A 24,185-nucleotide genomic window follows, 5' to 3' on the forward strand; every position below is an offset into this window, starting at 1 on the left:
CACCCCACAGGGCTCACCCCACAGGGCTCACCCCACAGAGCCCACCCCACAGCGGCCGCCCCACAGCGGCCGCCCCACAGGGCCTCCCCACAGGGCCGCCCCCATAGGGCCGCCCCACAGGGCCCACCCCACAGCGCCCACTCCACAGGGCTCACCCCACAGCGCCCACTCCACAGGGCTCACCCCACACGGCTCACCCCACACGGCTCACCCCACACGGCTCACCCCACAGCGCTCACCCCACAGCGCCCACCCCACAGCGCCCACCCCACAGGGCTCACCCCACAGCGCTCACCCCACAGGGCTCACCCCACACGGCTCACCCCACACGGCTCACCCCACAGCGCCCACCCCACACGGCTCACCCCACAGAGCCTCCCCACACGGCTCACCCCACAGCGCCCACCCCACACGGCTCACCCCACACGGCTCACCCCACACGGCTCACCCCACAGGGCGCCCACCCCACAGGGCTCACCCCACAGCGCCCACCCCACAGGGCCACCCCACAGGGCCGCCCCCACAGCGCCCACCCCACACGGCTCACCCCACAGCGCCCACCCCACAGAGCCTCCCCATAAGGCCGACCCCACAGGGCAGCCCCCACAGGGCGCCCACCCCACAGGGCCGCCCCCACAGAGCCCACCCCACAGAACCCGCCCCACAGAACCCGCCCCACAGAGCCTCCCCACAGGTCCCGCCCCACAGGTCCCGCCCCACGGGCCCGCCCCCGGCGCGCGGCTCGGGGCGGGGCGGGGCCGGGCCGGATGTTGTTGTTGTTGTTCCTGCCCCGCCCCTCGCCCCCTCCCCCCGCGGAGGGTGACGGGCGCTTCCCCGCCCGGAGCCGCCGTCTCACCCGCTGCCGCCGCCGCGGCCCCGCTGCCGCCCGGCACGGCACGGCACGGCACGGCACGGCACGGCACGGCACGGCACGGCACGGCACGGCACGGCACGGCACGGCACGGCACGGCCGCCTCCCGTCTGCCTCCCTGGCTGCCTCCCGTCGCGTCGCCCCGGCTCCTCCGGCTCATCGGACGCCCCGGTCCGGTTATGGCGGACTTCGATGAGATCTACGAGGAGGAGGAGGACGAGGAACGGGCGCTGGAGGAGCAGCTCCTGAAGTACTCCCCCGACCCGGTGGTGGTGCGCGGCTCCGGCCATGTCACGGTGTAAGGGCCGCGCCGGGGCCTGCGCGGCCGGGGCGGGCGGTGGAGGAGGCCCGGGCGGCGGGACGGGGGCGGCCGGGAGCGCCGAGCCCGGGGGCACGGCTTGGGGATGGTGTGGGGAGCACCGGGCCGGGACTGCTGCCCTTCCCCTGCGCCCCTGAGGCTGCGAGAGGGCTCTTCTCGGCTCCGCCGGCAGCTGCGAGCCGCCGGGAAACTCGCGGGCGGCTGCGAACCTCTTACTGGGCGCTGAGGAAACAGGACTGGGCTGTGACTGGCAGAGGAATGTGAAGTGTTGGTCCAAAATGATGAGCTGTCAGGAAGTAAGGTGCCTGTGTTCCTGTGTATAACAGGTATGTGCCAGCACATGACCGGCTGGACTGTTGAACAAGGTTGTTTGTGTACCTGTTACCCACTCCCACGGCTGCTGATACAGCTCTGAGGACTTTAACAAAGAAAAGGCAGCAGTTAGGTAGCTACGTTATTGTGATCGGTGTGTTGTTTCACTGCATTTGACATGGAAGCAACTTTGTTTTGTGTGTGTTTGGTATCTGAGTCTAGCAGCGAGTGACCACGAGCTTGTGTAGTACTTGTCAATAATGTAAGAGGTGAGGGTATCATTCCTTCCAGCAGTTCTGTCAGGCTCACCCTATCGAAGTGTAGCAGTTGCCATTTACAATGTATAGTGTCAGGAGCTGAAATACAGACCTGGAGACAAGACGCAGTAGTACAAACTTTGGGATTTTTGTATCCAGTGTTCAGTAGAACTAGGTTTGTAGTACAGGCATAAAAGCTGAAGATGCTGTGGTCTGTTGCTCTGAGTCTTATAAACTCAACAGAGTTTCAGATACCGACCTGAGAAGTCTTTTTGCACTTGGGTACTGCTTTATTCTCTGGCTGGCACAAATACTGATGGCTGGGGAGTGTTTAGCTGTGTGGTTAAAAACAGGAAGTAAGGCATGGATAGACTGAGAGGGATTTGGAAAGTTAGAAGGACATAGAGGATGGGGCTGGAGGCCAGAGAGGCCCTGTGGAAGAATTGAAGCATGTAGTCAGTGTGTTCAGCTTAGGACTGACTGTTTATTGTGAGCAGAAATTCACCAGTGATTCACTGAAAATAAGCCAGTAGTAAGTGTGTTTCTGAAAAACAGAGCAAAACCACAATTAGGTAGTTTTCATATTAGCAAATGAAAAGTACAAATAACTGAAAGAGAGGCAAACACTGGTTTCTTCTCCAATACTTGAAGGGAAGTTGTGCCAGACAAGATGAAGGCCCGTTAATGGAATGTTGGGGAAGCTGGTGAAGCATTGTGACGACTCAGGGACTTGTGGTTGAAGGATGGCTGCCTTGTTAATTGTTCATTAATAGTTACTAGCTCATTATTACTTTAAGATCTTCCTTAAAGTACTTGTTCTTTAGGTTTTGAATGAGGAATGAAATACCAATGTGTGCCTCCAAAATTAGGCAGTTGGTCTTCATCTACTTTAGTTACTGTGCCGGGGGTTAACAGTTAACTCCATAACATCAGCCACTTTTACCTTTGCACAGCCTATAACTCTTTCTGTCATTGATCCAGAAGCTTATTAAAAGTTAGATTCCTGTTAGAACATTCATTTGGTGGATATAAGGAATAGGTCAAGTCATGTGTACGTGATGAATTAGTCTTGCCAGTATAAAAGGCTGTGTGCATTTTGAAGATCTGACAAAAATGATCAGCAGTTAGGCAAATGCTGAATTGATCTGTCCCTGGCTCTGCAGTATGAAGAGTTGCTGACTGCTTCTGCTGTGTGGATGTTTAAACAGAAGCTCTCTTTTCATGGTCTGTTGCCATATCCTTTCTGATCTTACATAGGAGTCATGATGTTGGGTTTGAAATATGTCAATTCCATGACTGTGTATTAATATCAGAAAGGCATTTACCATTATGTGATTTCACCCAACAGAGAATGCAAGTGTGTGAGTCTTTTCTAAGCTGAGTAATTAAAATCAATTAAAGGAAAGCAGTAAATATTATCCAGATAAAACATATGAAGTCTTTGCCATTTGAGGATATGGAGCTTTTGGTTAGCACTAAGTTTTCTCGTTAAACTCACTGTTTGAAACATGTTGCAGGGAATGGTAATTTTTTTTAACGTTGTTTTTTAAATACTCAGTTAAACTGTTTTCATACCAGCGAGTTTTGATAGCTTGGTAAACAGGAGTAACACACCTGATTGTTGCAAGTTTGAGGTTCTCTCTTGTAATGGCAAAAAACTTGAATGCACTGTTAAAATAGCAATCCTTACAACTGAACTGAAAGTCCAAGGTGTTTCATACTTGTTTCTAAAGTCATATAATGGTAGGAGTGGAGGTACATGATGTGTTTGAAATCGTGCAGAGGTTATTTATGATAAGTATCTGAAAGCATCACAGTGTTTTCCAGTGATTGTTTACCTGTTCCTCGACCAGTTGAGACATGTAGCATGTATGTAGCAGGCTGTATTAACTAGTAATACTGGATTTATTCTTGCAGTACTGGAATGATGGAGAGCCATTGGGATGTGCTGATGAATGCTTTTCTGTGCTGTTGTTACAGCACCTTATATCTTAATGCAAGATAACTTTTTGTAGGGGGAAAAAAAGAACTTAAAAAGGATGTATTTACCAAACTAAGTTTCTGTATTATTAAACTGAAACCTGCTAATGTATTTTTCAACCTTGCTCTGTATCAAGGACATATGAGTGAAAACAGGGCTGTGTGAGAACCGTGGAGCATGTTAAAATTTGTGAAATATGTATTTATTTTTTAAGGGTTGGGAGCATGTGGACCTGAAGAGTAGAGTTAAGGGCAGTGAAAAAATGGTTTAGTGTCCCCATAAGAGAGGACAAAGAGGAAGAGGATAGCATGTGTCAGTTTTTTGTGCTAGGATGATCTGAGCTGCATGCTGGAAAAGGTTCTAGATTGTCTGTGTCCTATACTGTAAAGTTTTGTACTTTAAAATTTCCAGCTCTCAGCATTTCTTTCTCCACTGTACACAAGGGCAGGAATTTATCTGTACCTTTCAAGTGGAGTCAGGTTCCAGAAATGCTTGTCCAGGTCCAGGAAGGGTAAAGAAACGTCTCATGCATGAGGCGAGCATGGATCTGTTGAAGACATGATGTGAAGTGGGAAAGGCATAGAGCAAGCAGAGAGGGGTGCATGTCACTGGAGATGCAGTGTTGCACTAAAGAAATCTACTGCTATAGTAGGACAGCTGTCTGAGGAAATGCATCTCCAAAATATTGATTTCCAGTGTTTTATTTTGGGGCTTTTTTTTTTTTGGTCAGAACAGTTACATATTTACATTGAACATGTAGTAGCCTTCTATGGAATTTCTAATACTTTAATTTCCAAATTTCAGCTTGCAGTCAAGAGGGACAATTCTGAGATCACATAACTACTTAAAATGTGTAGTATGCTTTTAATGTATGGAGTCACCCTTTTTTACTGCTTGCACGTGGTGACAACGCTGATGTCTCAAGCTCAAAATTATGCTGGTAGCTGTTTGAATTAGCTTCAGCTTTGGTACCCCACCATGCATTAAACATTACCACAAGCCTTGAGTACAGATTCTCAGTCTCTTTGCTTATACACTTCAGCCAAGTGTAACTGCATTGGTTGGAAGTTTCTGTGCCTCACTCTGCCTCAGTGTTTCTAATTTCAGATAGCTGTAGAGCTTTTCCAGTGGGGGTTGCTTTTGTCAGGCATGACTTTTGTGAGCTTTATGAATATTTCTTTGTGTTTGATGGAGCTGTCAACATTTGAATACTTCACAAATACTGATTTAATAAACTAATTACGTAGTAAAGTGGTGTTACTTTTTAGTTTTGAGACTTGTGATGGCAGCTGTGCATCTCGAGCTTGGAGTCATTCTCCAGGTTTGTCTGCTTCTAAAATGTATGCGAATCCAAGGGTTTTCTTCAGACTTTGGTTTCCACTTCAACTTACTGGCAGTTTTAAGTAGGACATGACACTTAACTGATAGGGCATAACTCTGACTTTTCCATAATTTTTGCCTCAGCACTTAGTTTCATTCAGCAGTTTGAAGAAAAGATGGATGGTCCTCCTGTCATAGAGTATTCAGCAGGATTTTCAGTGGTAGCAATGATAACTTAAGTAAGTTAAGTTTCCTTTGTTCTGTGTGGAAGTAGTAAACTTGCCATATGTGTTTCTCTGTAACAACTCTCATTTTTTTATTTATTTCAGTTTTGAGAGAATTACAGACTTGCAGAACTACTATTCTAGTTATGAATAGTGAAAAATGGTAGATAACTTGGGTGTAAATAAAGTCTCCTCTGAGATCTTATTGCAGCCTTTCAATATACAAAGGAGGCTTATAAGAAAGGTGGAGAAAGGCTTTTTGCCTGGGCCTGTAGTGACAGGACTGTGGGGAATAGTTTAAACAGAAAGAGCATGGGGTTAGTTTGGCTGTAAGGATGAAGGTGATGAGACACTGGAACAGGTTGCCCAGAGAAGGTGTGGATGCACCATCACTGGAAGTGTTCAATGGAACACTTGATTCATTGGAAGTGTTGGTTGGATGCAGCTTTGAGCAACCTGATCTAGTGACAAGGAGATCAGACTAGATGAGTTTTGGTTCCTTCCAACACGAATCATTTTATGTTTCCATGATTCTACTGCCTGTAATCAATGATAGGAAAATTTCCTGCTTACTTTGCCTTAAGAGCCTACAAAAAAGTCACCTAGAGCCTCAAACTGTAGAGCAGTGTGCTGCTGCAAACTTTGGCAAGAGGCATTGCTGTGTATGGATTGCATTGTAAGTCTGGCTCTTCCTGGTGTCCAGTCTTCTACTCTCTGGCATCTGCAGCTATGTGAGTGAAGTATACTTCATTATTGTCTTTGCTTTAGTGTGTTTGTCAGGGAACTTGTGTAATCTTGCTTCATATCTCTTGGCACTGTTTGCCTCAGTAATGTCAGGTGGAAACCAGCCCAAAGTTAGCTACTTGCACCTTATTTTTAGCTGCACTGTCTTTTAACTGTTTTAATCCAATTTGTGACTCATTTCAGTCAGTGCTCTCTGTTGTGGGATTTGGTGATGAACACTCCCCTTACCCATTGCCTTCCTGAAGCTTTGCAGTTTGATCCTATGTCCCCCTCAGCCTTCTCTTTTCCAGCTTCATGCCAGCCTTAGTCTATTGAGGCAGCTGCTTTAATCCCTTTATATTACTATGGCCTTCCTTCTCTCTGCCTTTTTCTACCTCCAAGTCCTTCATGAAATGTGGATGCCAGAGCTGCACCCAGTACTGAAAATGTGGGTATATGAAGGTTTTATAGAGAGGCAAAAATGATGTTAATCACTGTCCCAGTGATGCCCAGTATTTTATTGCTGTTTTGGTTGGCTGCTGCTTGCATATTGAGCTGATGTTTAAGAGAATCTTGAGTGATAAAAGATCTATCCTGTGAGCTGTACCTGTCAAACTTTAGTTAGAGTGTCTCATCAGCATAGTTTAGGATTCCCAAAATTCATTACCTTTCATTTATCTACAAAAGAACTCATCTGCCACTTTTTGTCTGCTGGGTTTTATGAGGTTTCCACTGGAGCTCTACCATGTAACTGCCTATTTGATTACTTGGCATGCAGATCATTCAGTTCAGTAAGGGAAAAAAAAAAACCATCAAACCCCCCCCAAAAAAAACCTCTGGGAAGTACCTAATTTTTCAATAGTGTATTGTGAAAGGAAATGATGTGTTTAAAATTTTCAGCTGTCAAGGCTCGGGTAAGCTTTTCTGTGTACAACTCAGCCATGTGTGATAGGTATTGCTGCTGGTATTTCATGTCTTGAGCAGTTTAGTTTCTGATTTTTGTTTGTAGTATCTGGTAGATTGCTCTGTTATATTCAGATTTTTTTTAATTACAACTTATATTTTACACTGACTGCTGTATAGCAAATTAGTAGCCAGTCACATAGTGTTATTAATGATTTTTTTAATCTGTATGGTCTCTACTAGAAGTTATTGCCCAGCGCAGATGGCAGAAAATATTCAGATTTTCTTTGAGGTTCATCTATTCGTGAACCCAACCAAACAACTGTAACGTAGAAAATATTTTTTAATAAATAAGCTGACACTCTTCTGGTCTTTAGATCTTGTGAGACCAAGTAGATTCAATAACTCTAGCTCATTTCAAAGTGCTTCACAACTTCACATTCATAATTAGCTATTGGTTAAGCCATGTTTTGTAACTTAGCATTTTTCGTTTTGAAACTTACTATGTATTTCTTTTCTGAAAATCAAGCAGGTGTTTATTCCATTTTTATGCCTAGAACAGTTATTTAGCACTGGATGAGCTTTTCCTCAAGATACATCTGTACTGGTGCAGGAGAGAGGTAGTTCAAACTGTGGCCTTAAGTTGCTTCCTCTTTCCCCTTAAGTACTTCACTTACCTCCCTTGACACTATTGCTTGTAGCTTTTGCTGACTTTAGGGAAGAGCCAATAGGATCAAGAGAATTGTAGGAAGAGACTATGGGCAAGATGGTTTTCAATCTGTGTGCTATGGTGTTTTCTGGGGTTTTTTTATTAGCATAATTTTAAAATTACTCTTAATAACAAGTAGCGTTTTGTGGAAATTAATGCTGTTACTGATACAGACCCTGAGAGTATTATGAGATGCTTGTAATTTGTAGCATGCATTAGGGTTATCGTAATTTTGGTACAATCTAAATTTTGTTTTTGCAGGTTTGGACTAAGCAACAAATTTGAAGCAGAATTTCCTTCATCTTTAACTGGAAAGGTGAGTACCTTTGAATAGAAGTTTGGCATTGGAGTTCAGGTTTTATTACAAAAACGAGTATTCCAAGTATAGAGTGCTGTAAAAAATAATAAATTACACTGCTGGAGTACTAGTTTGTTTCTTCTTTTTTCATTTCCCTTGTAGGTTGCACCTGAAGAATTCAAAGCCAGCATCAGTAGAGTTAACAGTTGTCTTAAGAAGAATCTTCCAGTTAATGTTCGATGGCTGCTCTGTGGATGCCTTTGCTGCTGCTGCACTTTAGGTTGTAGTATGTGGCCAGTTATCTGCCTCAGTAAAAGAGTAAGTTGAATTATTAATATAGTTTTTGATAGTTAGAATTGTACTGGTTTTGTTCTCATTTTGGTGTTCTTTTTCTCCTTCACCATTAAAAGCTGTTGCTAGAACTTACTTAAATCACTTTTATTTTGTACATTTTGGTGTCAGTTGTCTGTTGTACTGGTTAAAGTTACAGAAGACACCAATCAGGACTTTGAACTTAAAACTCAATGAGAAGTAGTATAGCTGAATGCCTCCTAGAGCCATCTATTGTAAAGCAATTATTGTTATTGAACCAACTTTCAACATCCTCTTTAATAGTTGCATCTTCTCTGTGATGCACTGTTAGAGATTATCAGAATTTGGCAGTGAATGAGTGGCAGCTTGTTTTTGAGGAGCTTCTGATTATACTGTGGCCCCAAGGAGCCACGTGTTTTTTGTTAGAAAGGCAGTTTTTAAAAAGAATAATTCATTTTTCTTTTTAAATTTTTCTTCCAAGCTGTAGATGAGTAAGATGCTTTTTTAACATGAAGAACTTGAAAGTTCTCAATTTCACTACTTTGCAAGAAGTGTCTGTGCCTCCCCATCATCTCCTCACTGTTTGGTACTGTTCATCTCTCCATTTCATGTCATGCCTTGTATACATTTTCTCTTGTGTTATATCTCTAAATGCTACAACTTTTGTACAATTCAGTACACTGAATGTTGTCTTGATTTTCTTTTATCAAAGTCATAATTTTTTAGAGTTAATAAGTAAAGGCATTCTAAAAAAATATTTATGGGATGAACATTGATTCTAACAAAACTTGTATGCATTTTTGTCTCATCTAAATATCTGTGTTAAAATCTTAGTACTTAGTCTCTTTAAGAGGTTACTAAAGGCTAGCTTTAATTGTATACAAAATAAAGACTAGAAAAACCTCCTGGTAATGTTGGAGTCTGTGGAGAAACTAACCAAAACAAAAATATTGGTGTCATTGTGAATTATATCAAACACTAAGTTTTTTGTCTTCAAGCTGTTGCAAACTAGTAAGTATCCTGTAGCATGATTATATATCCATAGCCCAAAAATCTGCTGGAAGAAATGAGAATCAGGTGATTGCTTCAGATAAGCAGGTGACTGAACTAGTTTGCAGAGAAGGCCTTTACCATTCGAGGCCTGGCACTGCAGGTAACAAACACAAGGGAAGCTTCCATTGCTACTGCCCATGCTGAGCTTCTAAATGAGAATGCTTCTCATTGAGGGTGTTATGAAGCGTGAACCATTTTTCTCACACAGTGTGTGAGGAAACAATAACAGGATGTAACTTGGTCGGGGCTGATGTCACAAGCTCTCATCTTCCGGGTCCTCTGATCAATTTTTTATGCATTGTTAAACAGTGTCAGAAAAAATACAAGGGCTTCTAGCATCTGGGGTTAGAAAACAGTTTGAAGCTGAGGAGAGAGGTTCTGTGTGGGAACCTGGTGAAGCAACAGGTAGAGAAGTTGTGTGGGATAAGGTTAAAAGGTCAAAAGCTCCTTCCAAAAGGATAAATCTGGGAAAAAGAACCCCAGCCACGGATACTTTGTTCAGAGGAGGCTGGAAAGAGGATAGTGGTGTCATTGTTGCATAGAATGCATAAGGAGAGAAGAGTCCTGCAAAGGGTATGGACAGCAGGAGCATGGACACAGACTTGTGACTGAACTTGTGTAACTCATCCTGGTGTGTGGCCCAGACTATCAGTAAGTGTTGCATTTTTCCTGTTAAAGTTGGTACCAGATGACATTTATGGACCTTTGCATCTTTTTCTGCACTTGTATGTCCAGCATTAGTGCAGCTTATGACTCAGCTGCCTAAACAAATTATCTGGTACCACTGTAGATGGCACAATGGCACTAGACACTGATGACAGTTTGATTGTTCTTCCAGAGTAAAAGTAATTTAAATCAATGTGGAGATTTCAGATCAGCGTCACTTGTGACTTGCTGAGTCAGCAGCTGGCCAAATGAACATGTGCTTACGGGGTTGTTTCTCAGACAGAAAACTCAGAACTTAGTGTCTGTTGGGCATCTGGAGAGTATATAAAGAGAATTAATTAACTTGTGTTCTTAAAGATAAAATCAAAGGGAAGAGACTGCTTTCCCAAACTACTAACTCTTAATCTTGGAAATGGCTAGGAAAGAATATTTTTCTTTGGTAGAGGAGTTAAGTGGCAAAGCTGTGGAATATTTTTCAAGGACATGTTGGGAAATTCTGATGTAGGCAAGCAGAAGAATTTTTAGTTATTTTAGTCAGGACTCCTACTTTTACTTACAGAAAAATGGTGAAAATTTATTGCCACTTCAGTTGCTTGTATAGGTATGAGTGGATTTAACTTTGTCTTGGTAGACTCAGAGCAGGAAAATGTAAAATTATATAAATCCCTTAAATCCCTGTTACCTGAAATTACAGGGTTTGAACCCCTGTGACATCTCAGTACTGAATTGCATCCACAAGCTTCTGCATAAAAGAAAAATCTTAGGACTTTCCATCAGTTTATGTCAAAGTGCTGTGACAAGTGCAGGGAACTAACAATATGTACTTTCCTAGAAGTGTAGAAAGTAAGAAAGTGCATTGTCAATTACCTGGAGCTGCTCAGCAAAACCAGCAGTTAAAATGATACCTGGTTCATCTAGGTTCCTGTCTGTTATTTGCTCAGTACATTCCAGTAGAACTGTGACAAGAAACAGCTTCATATTCTCCCCCCTCAAAAAAAATTCACTGATTTGCTGATACATAAGTCTAATGTATTTGATGTGAACTGCTCACATTTGAATTCTTAAACTGCTTGTGTCTGATTTTTATCTGTGTCTTGGAAGAGGGTTGTGCTGACCAAATTATCTTCCATGCTTTGACCTCTTCAGCTGTTCTTTCCCTGGCTGGACTCAGCCTAAGTGTAGTCACAACAGCCAGGATTCTTGAGGAAACAGAGGTCCGTGATCATGTATGCTTGTTTCTTCCCTTGAATTTTTAGATACAAAGAATTATTTCCCACTAGTCCTAATACAAATGATCAATAAATAATAGGTTGCTTCTTTTACATCACCTGCACTTGTCTGAGAAGTGTTACCTAAAGAGCTTTGCTGGCTCAGCCCTGTTCTGAGTGATTCCCAGTGAAAGGACAGTTACTTGGAACTGACTTGTGTTATATCCTTTGCTGCAGTGACACAAAAGACTCCCAAGAATTTACAATTAGAGAGTTTGATTTCTCAAAACACGATGGGGATGTTCCTATTTGTGCAGATCACGTTTTAATTGCACGACAGAAATATACAAGTCTTCATATTTGCCCTTTTCTACTGAAATAGAAAATAAATTTGTTTTGTTGAATTCCAGATACAGTGTGCTAAAAAGTGGGAGGGTTTCTCAAGGATTTTATTGAATGAAACAACAGTTAAAACTATAGAATTGCTTACTTTTAATATGGAAGAAGAATTTTTCTCAGAATAACCAATTAAGAAATGTCTGTTTTAATGAGTCTGAATCAATCTATCCTGGTCTTGAATTGCTGCTGTAATTTGTGGCTTTTCTTCAGAGAAAGATTTTTTTTTTTTTGATGGCTCATGTAAACAAAATGTCAATTGCAGCTTCAGAGTTAGAATAATTTTCTCAATGGTTCTCTGAATTCTGTATTTTTGCATTCATTTCTGCCTTTCATTGACTTTCTAAATTCTAATGTGGGAAAGATATCACAAATGTTAGTACAGTTCTGAAATTACAATTTTTAAAGTTTGTGTATAACGGGAATACATGGTTCTTTTTGTGCAGTGAAAAATAAGGTAATGGCTTGTCTCCTTCCATCAGCAGGTGCTTCAGCTAGGAATTTATTAAGCCACAGATGTCTGTAACTTCAGTTGTTAGTTACAATTTTAATGTATTTCCATGCAGTGAAAGCTTTCCCTTCACTGATTTTTTTTCTTTTCAGGGCTGATTTTAGAGTCTTTGTATAGTGTTGTTTCCTTTCTTCATTTGCACTGAGATATTTGAAAAAAGCCTGCTTCTCTTCAGCAGTTAAAGAAGTGTTTTATTTGATTCAGTATCTTATTGCTTCTCTCCTTTTATGTGGTCTTGATTTGATTTTAATGAATAAAAGCTGCAAGAAAGTTCCAGGAAGTACAGTCCCTCATTTGCAGATCTAGATCATAAATGATCTTAAGCAGTTTTACTCATAGAATGCACCATCTTTTCTGGGACAAATTCCAGGTTGTACAAATGAACATTAAGTCTTTAAATTGTTGTTCTTTAAATAAAAATAATGGCATAGTGAATTATAATTCAAAAAGCACTGCAGGCTGAGGTGCCCATTTGAAGCCACTTTTTCAAATGAATTGGCACTCATTTTCAGTATTAACTAAATGCTGTAGTTCCTGATGGGTAAATAGAATATATAATTTCAACAGAAACAGTAACAATGAAAGCTATGATAGAATTGCAGTACTGCTAGATTTCTTAAAAGCTGGTATTGTACTAGTAAATTGCATGTTTCAAATGCTTCATGGGCAATCACTTAAAATGAATAGAATTAGGTATTTAACAGTGTGATCTGTACTAATACTTTCAAGAGCGATTTGTTTGTTTGTGAATTTACACAAAGCTGATGAATGCTGCTTAAGCTTCATCATTAGTTGTCACTCTCATAGCAGTTCACGTCTTCAGAGTGCTGTATAAACATAGCTAATTACAACATCCAAAGTATAAATTAAATATATGGTGGAGGAGCTGGAAAGAATTTTCTTAGATTCAATAGTCTTGTTTGTCAGTGGATGATACTGATATTAAAATGCATTAGATCAGTTTATGAACCGATTTTATGAATACATTGCATTTATTTTCATAACAGAAGAAAATGTATATTTTTCTCCTATGCCCATCTGCCAGGGACTTTGCACTGGAAATACTCTTAATGGCATAATACTTTTCTGAGGAGTTCCACAAGACAATTACTTAAGATAAAAGGTGCCTTATTTTTGCAGTATTTTTGCCTTATTATTTGACAGTTTAAGTTCAGTTTGGAAAAATCTTTACAATTGTAAAGTATTTATTATGGTTATCCTAACCAGAGCACATATCATGTCTGTGTTGGATCTAGTCAACTTAGTACAACTTTTTTTGAAGTAGAATTTGTATGTATCAAATATGTATTCTTGACCATTGTTTTCAAATTCAAATATATTCAGAAGTCTTTTTTTTTTTTTTTTTTTTTTTTTTTTTTTTTTTTTTTTTTTTTTTTTGGTGTTTTTTTTTTTCCCCCAAGTATTAACTATGAAATGAAACTTTGGAAAAATCAGAAGATTCAGGCCTGGTATATTTTGATTTCGGTATTGTTGACTCTAATTTTGGTCAGAAGAGTCACTATGCTGTCCATATACTCAAGTAGCTAAGCCTGTAGAACAAATAAATGTGAAATCATGATATGTATACCTATGTGGTTATTTTTTTCCTGTGTCTGAAATCGGATTTAATTTCCTTCACAGCAACCTACAAAAGCTTACCAGGTTTTCATGTGCTTTCCTAAAGGGTGTAGCAGTGAGTTGGTGCACAATGGGGTGTGGGGCAGCTTGTTTTACCATGTCTTTTATTTGCTGATTTGCTTGGTTCAGAACAGGGCAATAAGATCATCATGAAGAATACTTAGAGATAAAAGTAGATCACAGAATACTAGTTTGTTTCTTTATTGATAAAATGCAAGCCCTTTAGTACTTCAAAAATATGTATTCTGAAGTTAAATTTGTGATTTTGTTTTTTCTTGTTTTTATATAAATCCTAAAGAAAGTGTATCTCTGGGATGTATAGTGAATATTCTAAATGCTATTTAAAATTTAATTACATTTCCAATTAGAATTATGTCTCTGAACATTTTAATATTAATCAAAACAATCGAGGTAAAATTAGCATTTTGGTGTTATAGCCTCTTTTACGTTGTGATGGCTAAGGTATATAAAGGGATCATACAGTGGTTTGGTGTTGCTTTTTATATTGCTCTTCTTGTCCAGGTTGACATGTTCCTGAAACTACAAGCCTGAGTTGGGTGAAATTTGCATAGAGCTATTTTGAAAGAGCACGCTAAAAATGGTTGTCAGATTTGGAAATCAGTTTAGAAAGGAACATTTTTAGGATTCTGTCTTTAGCAACTTAAAGATAATCCCAAATAAGGAGCATATGCAAACACTGTTGAGGAAAGAATTAGGAGGCAAAATTACCTGAAATTTGTATGATAAAACTAAACTAAGTAGAAAGCACTTGACAGAACAATGGCTTCTTAGGCTGTTACTGTAAAACAGAAAACCAGAATGAAGTTCGGGCAAGCGTGAAGTAGTGACACACTTCTGTGCCTCTCCTTTTGATTTTTCTCAAAGTACCCTAGGTCTGGAAAGTATTCACTTTTCTACTTTATGAAAACAACTCACAGTAAAATGTTATTTTCTGCTGAAGTGTAGCATTCTCAGTAACTCTAGCACTATATATAAAGGAAAGTTATTTAATGAAGAAAACAGTAGTTCAAGAACCATTACTGCTGACAAAACAGTTGTGAGGATGAGGGGGGCAGTTCTACAGGAGAGAAGAGTGAAGGAGTTAATAAATCTTGTACCATACCAGACACACAAAGTTGAAGTCACCAGGTACTTCTAATTTTGTAGCTCATAAAAATATTTTTTGCTGAATTTTGGAATGAATTACCAAGTCTAGAACAATAATAAGTTGCCAGATTTATTTTTTCTAAGTTGGTAAAATAGCTACAGGATCGACCAGTATTTTTCTGATTCAGCCCTCAGCTGTACAAGGGACTGTCTGTTTGAGAGGGATCATTCTTCTCAGCATGCAGACTAGTGAAGTGATGGATTTTACAGTCTTCTGTGGAGTTTGGTCAAGTTGTGCTGCCTTTCAGTCTTTCTGGCCATGGAGCTTCTCTCCCATCTTGGCCACTGCCCTTAGACACTCCTAACAGCAGGAGTCAAAGGATTCCTATGTACTAATAAACTAAACCTGGGAGAGTTCCTAGGAATTGGTGCTTTATAATTTGTACTTTTGGAAAGGCCCCTGGCAGCCTCTGGCTCTGTATTGTGTAACAAATCATAGGCATTATCAGAATGCTTCAAGGCACTATGAGGTTATGAAAACTTACTGATAGAGATGTAAGCTGTTCCCTGCCAGCTGGCTTGAAGTGAATGGGAATGTTTCTGGGCACAGTTTCATTTCTTAGTAGAGATGTAACCAGAGATCCTTTAGCTTCTCAATCTACATTGGCCTTGAACTATTTTCTGTAGCATACTCCTGGTTATTTTGGAAATAAATGACAGGGACCAAAATGAACATATCTCTAACCTTAAAAGAGGAGATGGAGGTGGAATTTTCATTTATGTTCATGTAAAATTTCCCACAAAGAGCAACACCAGATGAGTTATTTGGTGGAGATTTGATCCTGTTTTCATCCCTGTTACGGTCAATTCCATTTTACATGTTGATTTTCTATGGCCTTTTCTGTGAGAATGTCCTTCAGCAGGAGGTTGATGCTTTAGACTGTCTGGATTTGAATAATTTGCTTGGATGGATCAGAGCTTCATGGGTTTTGTTTCCATATAATGACAGAATTAAAGCTAGAATTTAATCCTAGAATGAATGACTTACAAATCTTTATTCAAAAGTTCAAGTAGCAACATTAAGTGTAGTTGTGATGTTTCATGGATCAGTTCAACACCTGTCTGCCTGTGAAATGTGTTTTTCACCACATTTCAAGGTCTTCTTAAGGGAAGTGTGTCATTTTTGCCAAGGTCAAGACTATTTCTGCTCCATCTCCATAGTATGAAATCTTCACAAAATGTTGCCCCTAGTCAGTGTTACCTCTTTATAGAAAGTAGTTAGCAATACTTAGTTGGGGCCTTAGCTCTTGTAGGACAGCTAAAATACCCAGTGGCTAAATCATCAGTTAGCATCTTGAATCTTTTAGATTTTGTATATTGGAGAGGAAACTTACAGAAGACTTTAATCAACTTCTAGGAACTTTCTTTGATAGTTTCTCTTTGCTAAGAGTTTCTACTGCACACCAAAATGCCTTTGGAAAGTACTCATTCAGGATCTGTCAGTTAGCACATTGGTAATAATACAACATCCTCTCCATTTTACTCCTGGATAGTATACATGGAGTGTAGGTTTAATGGCTTTACTGTTCTCTTAAACACTCCAGGAATTTGACAATCAAGGCAACCAGAGTAACTGAGGAAATAATTTTGAGTTTAGATACTAAAAAGTGTTAGTGCAGTAGTGTCAAGTAACACTGAGCATCTCCTTATATCAGCAAATAGTTTGGTGGAAGAGACCTTTCCAGAAAGTAATTGGTGTGATTTGATTCACTAAGCTTTAAATTCATCTCTTTGTGATGTACCAGCCCAGGATTGAGACCTGTACAGATGAGGTTAATTCATGGATCATGTGAGATGATGTCCTCAGGGCTATCTTCAAGAATGCAAAGTTTCCTGAAGTAAACTTGATGTTGTCAGTTCTTCTGCTCCAGATTTCTTTCTATTGTATTTCTCTCTGTGTGATCTGGAGCTTTGATCTGTGCTTTAGGCTGGACTCACTTTCTGCACAAAGTAATCGATATAGTAAGGCAAATGTAGCAATAGCAATCTTGTTGGGCAAGGCAGTTATTTCAAGATCGTATAAAAAAGCACCAGACCTCTGCATTTATTTCCAAATATTCTTCATTCTGTTTAGTATAGATTTCACTTGCTTTCTTGCATGGATGCTGAAGTGACTTCTGGGATAAGCACCCTTACAATGGTCTAAAATAAAATATATCCTAGCTACCAATAAGAGAAATTATACAAAATCTCTGTGTTCACCTATGTAGTAGAACAGAAGACACCTTTTCAAACTACTGTGCACTAAAGCAGATAGTCCAGGATGTCAGGATCTGAAATCAACTCAGTTTTCACCTTTGTGATCTTTTTCCCTTCACAAATGGAGAATTCCTTAGCAAGGTGGGAATCTTACCAATTTGCAGTTTATATTGGTTTACTGGAGGTGTAGTGGTAAAGATGAGGATGTTCTCAGCACAGATGTACGTCATTCAGTTATTGTGCTCTGAGTACAGCTTTGGCACTTTTGTGGTATGGGCCTCAAAATTGCCTTGGGGTATTCTGGCCTGTTGAAAGTGAGCATATGTGACTCAGTGATGTTCTAACTTTCTATTTCATCATTTGTGCTGATAGCCAAATTACTTTGGTATAAATTTTGTAGTCAGAATGAAGAGAAATTCCTGCTTCTGTTATATCTCGGAGTGAGCGGAGATTATACTTCTGACCTCTGGCAGGATCCTTTGACTTTTTTCTGTGGTGTATAATACAAATTCTGGCCGTGTGAGAAGCTAACAAAAGTCTGCCTAGTGTTGTCTCTTTGTATTTTGAAATTTAAGCATAAAGTATATTTGCTCAGGGTGATATTCAAAACCAGTAATACTTGATTGTGGTAAAGTTTTTACAAAGGAATTGGAAAATCTCATGCTATTTATTGGACTAATAGTGCACTACATATACATATGTTTCAGATGAGAAGTCGAAGATCAAATGCAAGTATTGGGAGATTCTTTGGTTTTTCCCAAACAACTGTGGATACAATTGTTAGTGAAGGGTAGTGTTGTTACTCTCCATGTTGTTTCCCCACATAATAAAGACAAAGGGAGGTACTCAAATTAGCACCATTTTGGGAGTCATGTAAGCTCCTTTTGTTTAATATTGTACCAGTCATTCACTGATTTACAGCAGAACTTGAGGGGGCCTTGGCCCATTTTCTGGTGTGGTTTAGTGCAGTGTGCATGTTCCTGGTCATGCACTGCAGAGGGGCCCTCTTGCTGCACAGCTTCCTGTCCAGATCATAATTCCATCTGGAGCTAACTGGATAGACACTGCAAAGATGTAGCAGAAATATCTTGCAGCTAGTAGTACATTCAGTACTATGCTTGTTTCTGCATGAAAGTTCTTATTCAGGCCTTTTTTTAAAAATTTTTTTTTTCTTACATGTTAGAGGGAAAAACTTTATTTTACTGAGTCAGGAGTGATAAGCATTAGTGAAAGTGTATTCTGTGCTGGGTTTTTTGAGAGTTTGATTTTTCAAATGACACTGTTAGACAATATCTTTAAAGAATCAGTTATTTTACAGAAATATTTCATTAAACATTGCATCTAGGCAGTTCAAGAGTTCTATTTCACAAAATTCTGTAGGTAGCATTGAAGACTATCTGCTTTTTTCATGAAATATGTTACAAAGCATACTTTCTTATCATTGGTATGCTGAAAAGTGTACTTAAATTGAAAGTTTTTTTTCTTTGCTCAAATATTAGACTGGGTTTTTTAAGAAAAAAAAAATAAAAGCTGGATAGTATTAAATCTTCCTAATAAGCAAGTCTCTCTTCCACTTAATTTGTGCTTTTGTTGTGGCTAACAAATAATTTGCTGTATGGGTTTTTCTGTACACCATTGATAGAATATACAAGCTTGTCATCCTAGTGTGCTGGAAATGCTACACTCAAATCAAGTGTTCCTTTCTGGTTTTGTATATCCTCACCTGCTCCTCACTGTAAATCATTGAGATGTCAAGAGCAGTGATTAATTAAGCTGCACGTGCAAGTGCTTTTTTTCACCTGTCAAGTAGGAAGAAAACTTACTATAGTGAATTGTGTGATGCTGTTTAATTAATTTCTTTTTATTCCATGCTCTGAGGTTTGCAGAAATATTTTTACAGTCTAGTTTTCATTAGAGTTTCTATATTAATAACATGGTGCGTTTGGGAGCTATGACTATCCCAGATGATACTGTAGGAATGGTGGGTAGTATTTAAGGCTCTTGGAAGATAAAGAATCATGGTCTCGAGTCTGCATGTGTTTTTATCTCATGCTAGTCAAATTGCTTTAAACTGTCCTCTCGTTTGAATAAACCAATTAATAGTACCTATCAATTTCTTATTTATATTTATGTATTGTAATACAGATGTAATTTTATTGGAATTTGAAAAGCTTGGATGTTTTTCACAGTCCTTGGGGCAAACAATGAAATTAAATTGTATAGTGATCTTAATCTATTATTAAAAGGCCCTGGAAAGGAAGATTACAAGGTAGATTCAGGTTTTGAATCGGTTTTGCCATTGGTTTAGCAGCGGGTGGGCAGGCAGATGCCTGCTCAGAGTAGAACCTATTGCCATTTTTCACCATTGATAGAGTAGCCTTTCAGAGTCAATGAGCTCTGTCAATGTGAGCTTGTCAAGGCTACAACTTCATAGACCTGAGAGGCGGTTTGAGAGGTCAGCCCTTTTCAGGTTTGCTGTGATGCAAATGAACTTTAATGCTTAAACAACTATTGGAATTTTTATGTCTGCTCCTTGTTCTTTTTTCTTCACAAAGTCATTGACGAGACATTCAGTGCTTTTTAAATTGGAAGTTGCATTGTGCTAAAGACCTAGTACAGATTTACGGAGGGCTGAAAGCAGTTAGATCATGTTCTTTTCATGGTGCGATTAGAATCAAATCGATTTCCCTACAGCCTTCAGCATTCAGATGGCAATTTTAACAAAGCTTGGGGGCTAGACAAGGGACAAAACGACTGAACTGAATGTTAATTACACTCTGCAGCCTTATTTTCTTTTGATTTGGAGCTGACTGGCAACTAAATTAACAAAAGTGTGACCATAACTGCTGCCCTATTTTCATTTAAAAGGAGAGCAGACTCTAAAAGGCTATCTTTACAAAGAAACAAGTGAGGTCTACTGATTATTGTTAAAGGGCACTGTCTTTAAAAACATAATAATAAGAATAACCCCAAAAATACTCAGTTTCCAATTGATGTGATAAATTAGTCACTGGTATGTCCACCCTTTGATAATTCCTTGGCTTGTGATTTTAAAATAAAACATAATAAAAAATTTGCTGTAATGAATACTGATAGATAGCAATGATCTAATTTTTAATCATGTGACCACAGTACATGCTTAGCTGTGTTTCCCCACAACTGCTTCAGGATTAAACCAGAGGACGTTTGAAAACCAAGATGTTCATATTTGGGGAGAAATGAATAATTTGTTGTCTAATTTTTATTTTACTCAGAAGTTTTTGTTTCTCGTGACCGCCTTTAGTTTGGTTTGTTAGGATTCACTTACAGTATTAGTATTTTGTAGTAATAACAGCAAGATGCTTTCTCATCCTTTCCCCTCACCCCTCTCTGCCTTGTAAGGAAGCTGCAGCTGCACTAAGTTGTATTTGATCCTTGTCATTGCTCTGTCCTTTTGCACCTGCAGCTCTGTTGGTCTCATCTTAACACCTGGCACCATGAATTATCCTCTTTTTATTCACTGCCTGTAGCAAATCCCATTTAAAGCTAAGCAATATATATTCTGGCAGTCAAATGACCATAAATGTCAGTATGTATTTCTCAAATGTAAATATAACTGAATAATTATATTCAAAATGCTGTGAAACTTTGCAGCACAGAATGTCCTTTAATTCTAGCATGCATAATCTTAAAAAGCTGTGCAGAGCAGCTTTCAGGATTCTGTCTAAAATGTCAAGTGTGGATGACACAGGCAGTAAACTTTTCCTTTAGAATCCTAAATACTGGGTTCACTCTCTGTACAGATCACAAACTTAGAAATGCTTATTTGTGGAATTTACTGTAACTTTCTCCATTTGCTTTTTCACTATCTAAAATCTGGATGTAAATGTAGCAAAAATTCCTCATTTGTTTAGAGTATTGTGTATTTGCACTTGACCTACCGCATCGCAAAATAGTTTGCAACATTTGTGAGTTTATATGCTGCCCTTAGAAGCTGTATATTTAGACCACTGATCCTGGGGGAATCCTGCTTTTTGTACTTAGATCACTTTGAAATTTCTGTGATTTTGAAGTTAAAACTGCCATAAGAACTGGAGAGCATACATACCAACAGTTTTCGTTCCAAAGTGGTTGAAGATACTTACTTGGCTATCATAAAGAGTTGTTTCTGTAATAGATACTATTAAATATCAGACAAGTTTTGGTAGTACTACAGACCACCTTGTACTCTGTCTCTGTCCTGCACCTCTCTCCTTTTCACACAAAAGCAGCTGCAAAACAAAGTTTTTCTAAAACCAGTCAAGAGTAAAATTCTTTCTCATTTGTCTTCCAGACACGAAGATCGATTGAGAAGTTATTAGAATGGGAAAACAATAGGTTATACCACAAGGTGAGTGCCGCAGGGAGCAGCTTCGTACTGTTGGAGTTTGAATTGCACAGTATGGAAACAGATGCTTTTGTTGAACGAAAAATATGAAAGGTGAACAAATGGGCTAGTCTGTGTGCTGCAATAAAATACAGCTCATTTTTCTTCTTTTTCTTTCCTCCTTGTCTAGCTGTGCTTGCATTGGAGACTAAGCAAAAGGAAATGTGAAACGAATAACATGATGGAATATGTAAGTTAAAGGGCTGTTTTGTGAGTTTCTCTATTAAATGATCATTTATTTTGCTTCTGATCTTATTCTTTTCATGATTATTAATCAGTAAAGGTGTCAGGAGCTTAATCGCCTGAGTGCAAGGATTTTCTACGGTTCACAGATGCATGGTTTCATGTGCAGGACTGATTTATAAAGTTATGAATGACTTGAAAACAAGGCTTCACTGTGTTCTAAAAAATAATAAATTAATTGCCAAGATAAAATAGCTTGAACATGTGCTGATGGAGTGTGAAATTTTAGATGCTGTATAAAGAATAACCACAACTTTGGTTACGCAGCAAGTCAGATATAGCTATTTTATATAATGCTAATCAAGTCCAAAAGTATGGAAGAAGTCCTTTCAACTAAGCTGTTGGAGCTTAAGAAACCTTTAGCCTTTTTAGATTTTAACTGCCTCTTACCTCAACTATCTTTAAAGTATCTTTATTTCCAGTTGGTGCCACTAAAATATTTTTAAGTCAGTCTTTGGAGTTTTAATCTACTTCAGTCTTTGGCTGAGACTCCATTAACCCTTCATGGAAATATACAGTGAGAAGTTATGTGTAGTTTAAAATGAATGTCCTGTGTGGGATTTCAGTTTGTTTAGCTTGCAGCTTGTTCTTTTTGGTGCTGTTCTTATTTCCATTTTCAATGTATTTTGGAAATACATAGGATAGGATGAAATTAAGCTGCTGAAATGTCAGAAAAATTAGAATTTCCATAATTCTTTTAATGCTTTAGTAAGTAGGCGTAAGAAGGTTAGCTTTTCGAAAATAAAGATAAGCTTTGGAGAAGTATCTACTGCGTTAGTTCTACCTTCTCTGTGATCTTCCATTATGCACCACTTTGTCTGTTCTTTAAAATAACAAAGCTATAATGCATATAAAAAATTTAAATGCGATTCAGCAGTTCAAAATTATATTAAAATGGTCTTTATCTTTTAGTCTTCTCCTTTTCCCTGTCCTTCCACTAGATCTTATCTCTTGGCTGAAATACAAGGTCTTCAAAAAACATTTTTTACAGAATAGCTCTGTTCAGTTTACTGGATAAATACTTTTTTGTAAAACTTATTCTACTGAATTTTTTAGGTTAGATATATGGGTTTGACCAAAAATGAAATAAATCAAATTTCAGAAAGTAGACTTAAGGTTTGCCTAAATGAAGCATTTGTATTTTGCTGAAAATTTTATTTTTCTGAAGGAAACATTGTCAAATCCAATGTTCTGTGGATTCAATTGGAAAAAACATAATGTGAGTTTGTAAATACTATAGCAACATTTATAGGAGAATATTCATTCTATTAAATATAATTTCAAATCAGCTGACCTGCTTACTATAATAATAATAATAATAATAATAATAATAATAATATGCATGGGCATATAGTTTTACCAGGATAAAGGTCTAAGATTTTATTTTCGATTTGTGAAATGTCTGGTATTATCATTTGCTACAGTTGATGAGAAAATTTTTACAAAGCCTCACTATGACATTTTCTCGCTTTCAGCTGAACTGATCTGCTAGTGTCTTTAAAAACTGCCCCTAATATGATTGTGATTTAACTTTAAATAATAAATGGCTGTCCTCAACTTTTCACAAAACAGATGGTTTAAATTAGACTCTTATACCCAAAACTTGGTGCTTCACCAAACTGAGGTTTGACATCCACTGTACTAGATGTTAAATTAAACAAATAGTTAATTTAATTAAGAAGAACAAGATAATCTTACATCTTTGGCATAAACACAGTGCTCCAGCTTTACTTCTTGTCCCCATTTTGAAAAGTTGCTGAATATCAGAAGCCCTGGTATCTCTACAGAATCCAATGGTTGACTCAGTTCAGTGACTGAGTGACCAGTGAATTTTGAGCAGTTTGCATCACTTCTGAAAATAAGTCACTTCTGAATATCTCAAAAAATAAACTTGTATACCTGGTTTCAGTATTTGTTACTCCAAACTTGTTACTTGTCTTAGAAATAAAATTGGAGACTTTTATTTTCTGAGGCTTGGTATGCTTGCAGAGATAGAGGTCTTTATTCTCTAAGCAGCTAAGTTGTATTCTCCTTTACAATCAAAAACATAATTTTTAACATCTTAAAAAGGTGAACTTCCCTTATAAGTAAATAAAATCCTTATTTATATTACCAGATGCATTTATTTGTATATGAATCAGATCATGCTACTTTATGACTGTCTCTGAAGAAAGAATGTACACAAATCAACTTTCTTTTTTTAGTTTCTTATTTAAAGAGGATAAATGCTTGGACTGTGGTCTGCAGTGGACCCTACACTGTCCTTAGCTCAGAAAAATGTAGTTGAAATTTGAATTGAGCCCATAAAAAGAATCACACAAAACCATTAGTCAAGTTCTTGTTAACTACTTGAACATTTGTAAATACAGGAGCTTTGCAAAAGTTGATACACTTTTTTATACAGGTATTGAACTATAAACATGATTTAGAATCCTGTATTAAGTGGCAACAATTCTGAAGTAAGTGAAAT

At 38.7% G+C, this 24,185-nt stretch overlaps 1 protein-coding gene across 2 annotated transcripts in view; it reads left to right on the forward strand.

Moving 5' to 3' along the window:
* The first annotated feature begins 825 nt into the window (after positions 1-825).
* CHIC2 (cysteine rich hydrophobic domain 2) overlaps positions 826-24,185 on the forward strand; it is a 30,856-nt gene continuing 7,496 nt past the window's right edge. Inside the window, exons 1-6 of one of the 2 annotated variants that reach the window (XM_066316990.1) lie at positions 826-1,169; positions 7,881-7,935; positions 8,080-8,235; positions 21,380-21,436; positions 21,603-21,662; positions 24,120-24,174. In XM_066316990.1, coding sequence (XP_066173087.1) covers positions 1,051-1,169; positions 7,881-7,935; positions 8,080-8,235; positions 21,380-21,436; positions 21,603-21,662; positions 24,120-24,173 — 501 coding nt within the window. In that variant the 5' untranslated portion in view covers positions 826-1,050 and the 3' untranslated portion in view covers position 24,174. The remainder of the gene's footprint in view (positions 1,170-7,880; positions 7,936-8,079; positions 8,236-21,379; positions 21,437-21,602; positions 21,663-24,119; positions 24,175-24,185) is intronic. The other variant, XM_066316991.1, reaches the window with a different exon arrangement.

Source organism: Sylvia atricapilla, chromosome 4 (genome assembly GCF_009819655.1).
Source record: "Sylvia atricapilla isolate bSylAtr1 chromosome 4, bSylAtr1.pri, whole genome shotgun sequence".
In the NCBI taxonomy this organism is placed as follows: domain Eukaryota; kingdom Metazoa; phylum Chordata; class Aves; order Passeriformes; family Sylviidae; genus Sylvia; species Sylvia atricapilla.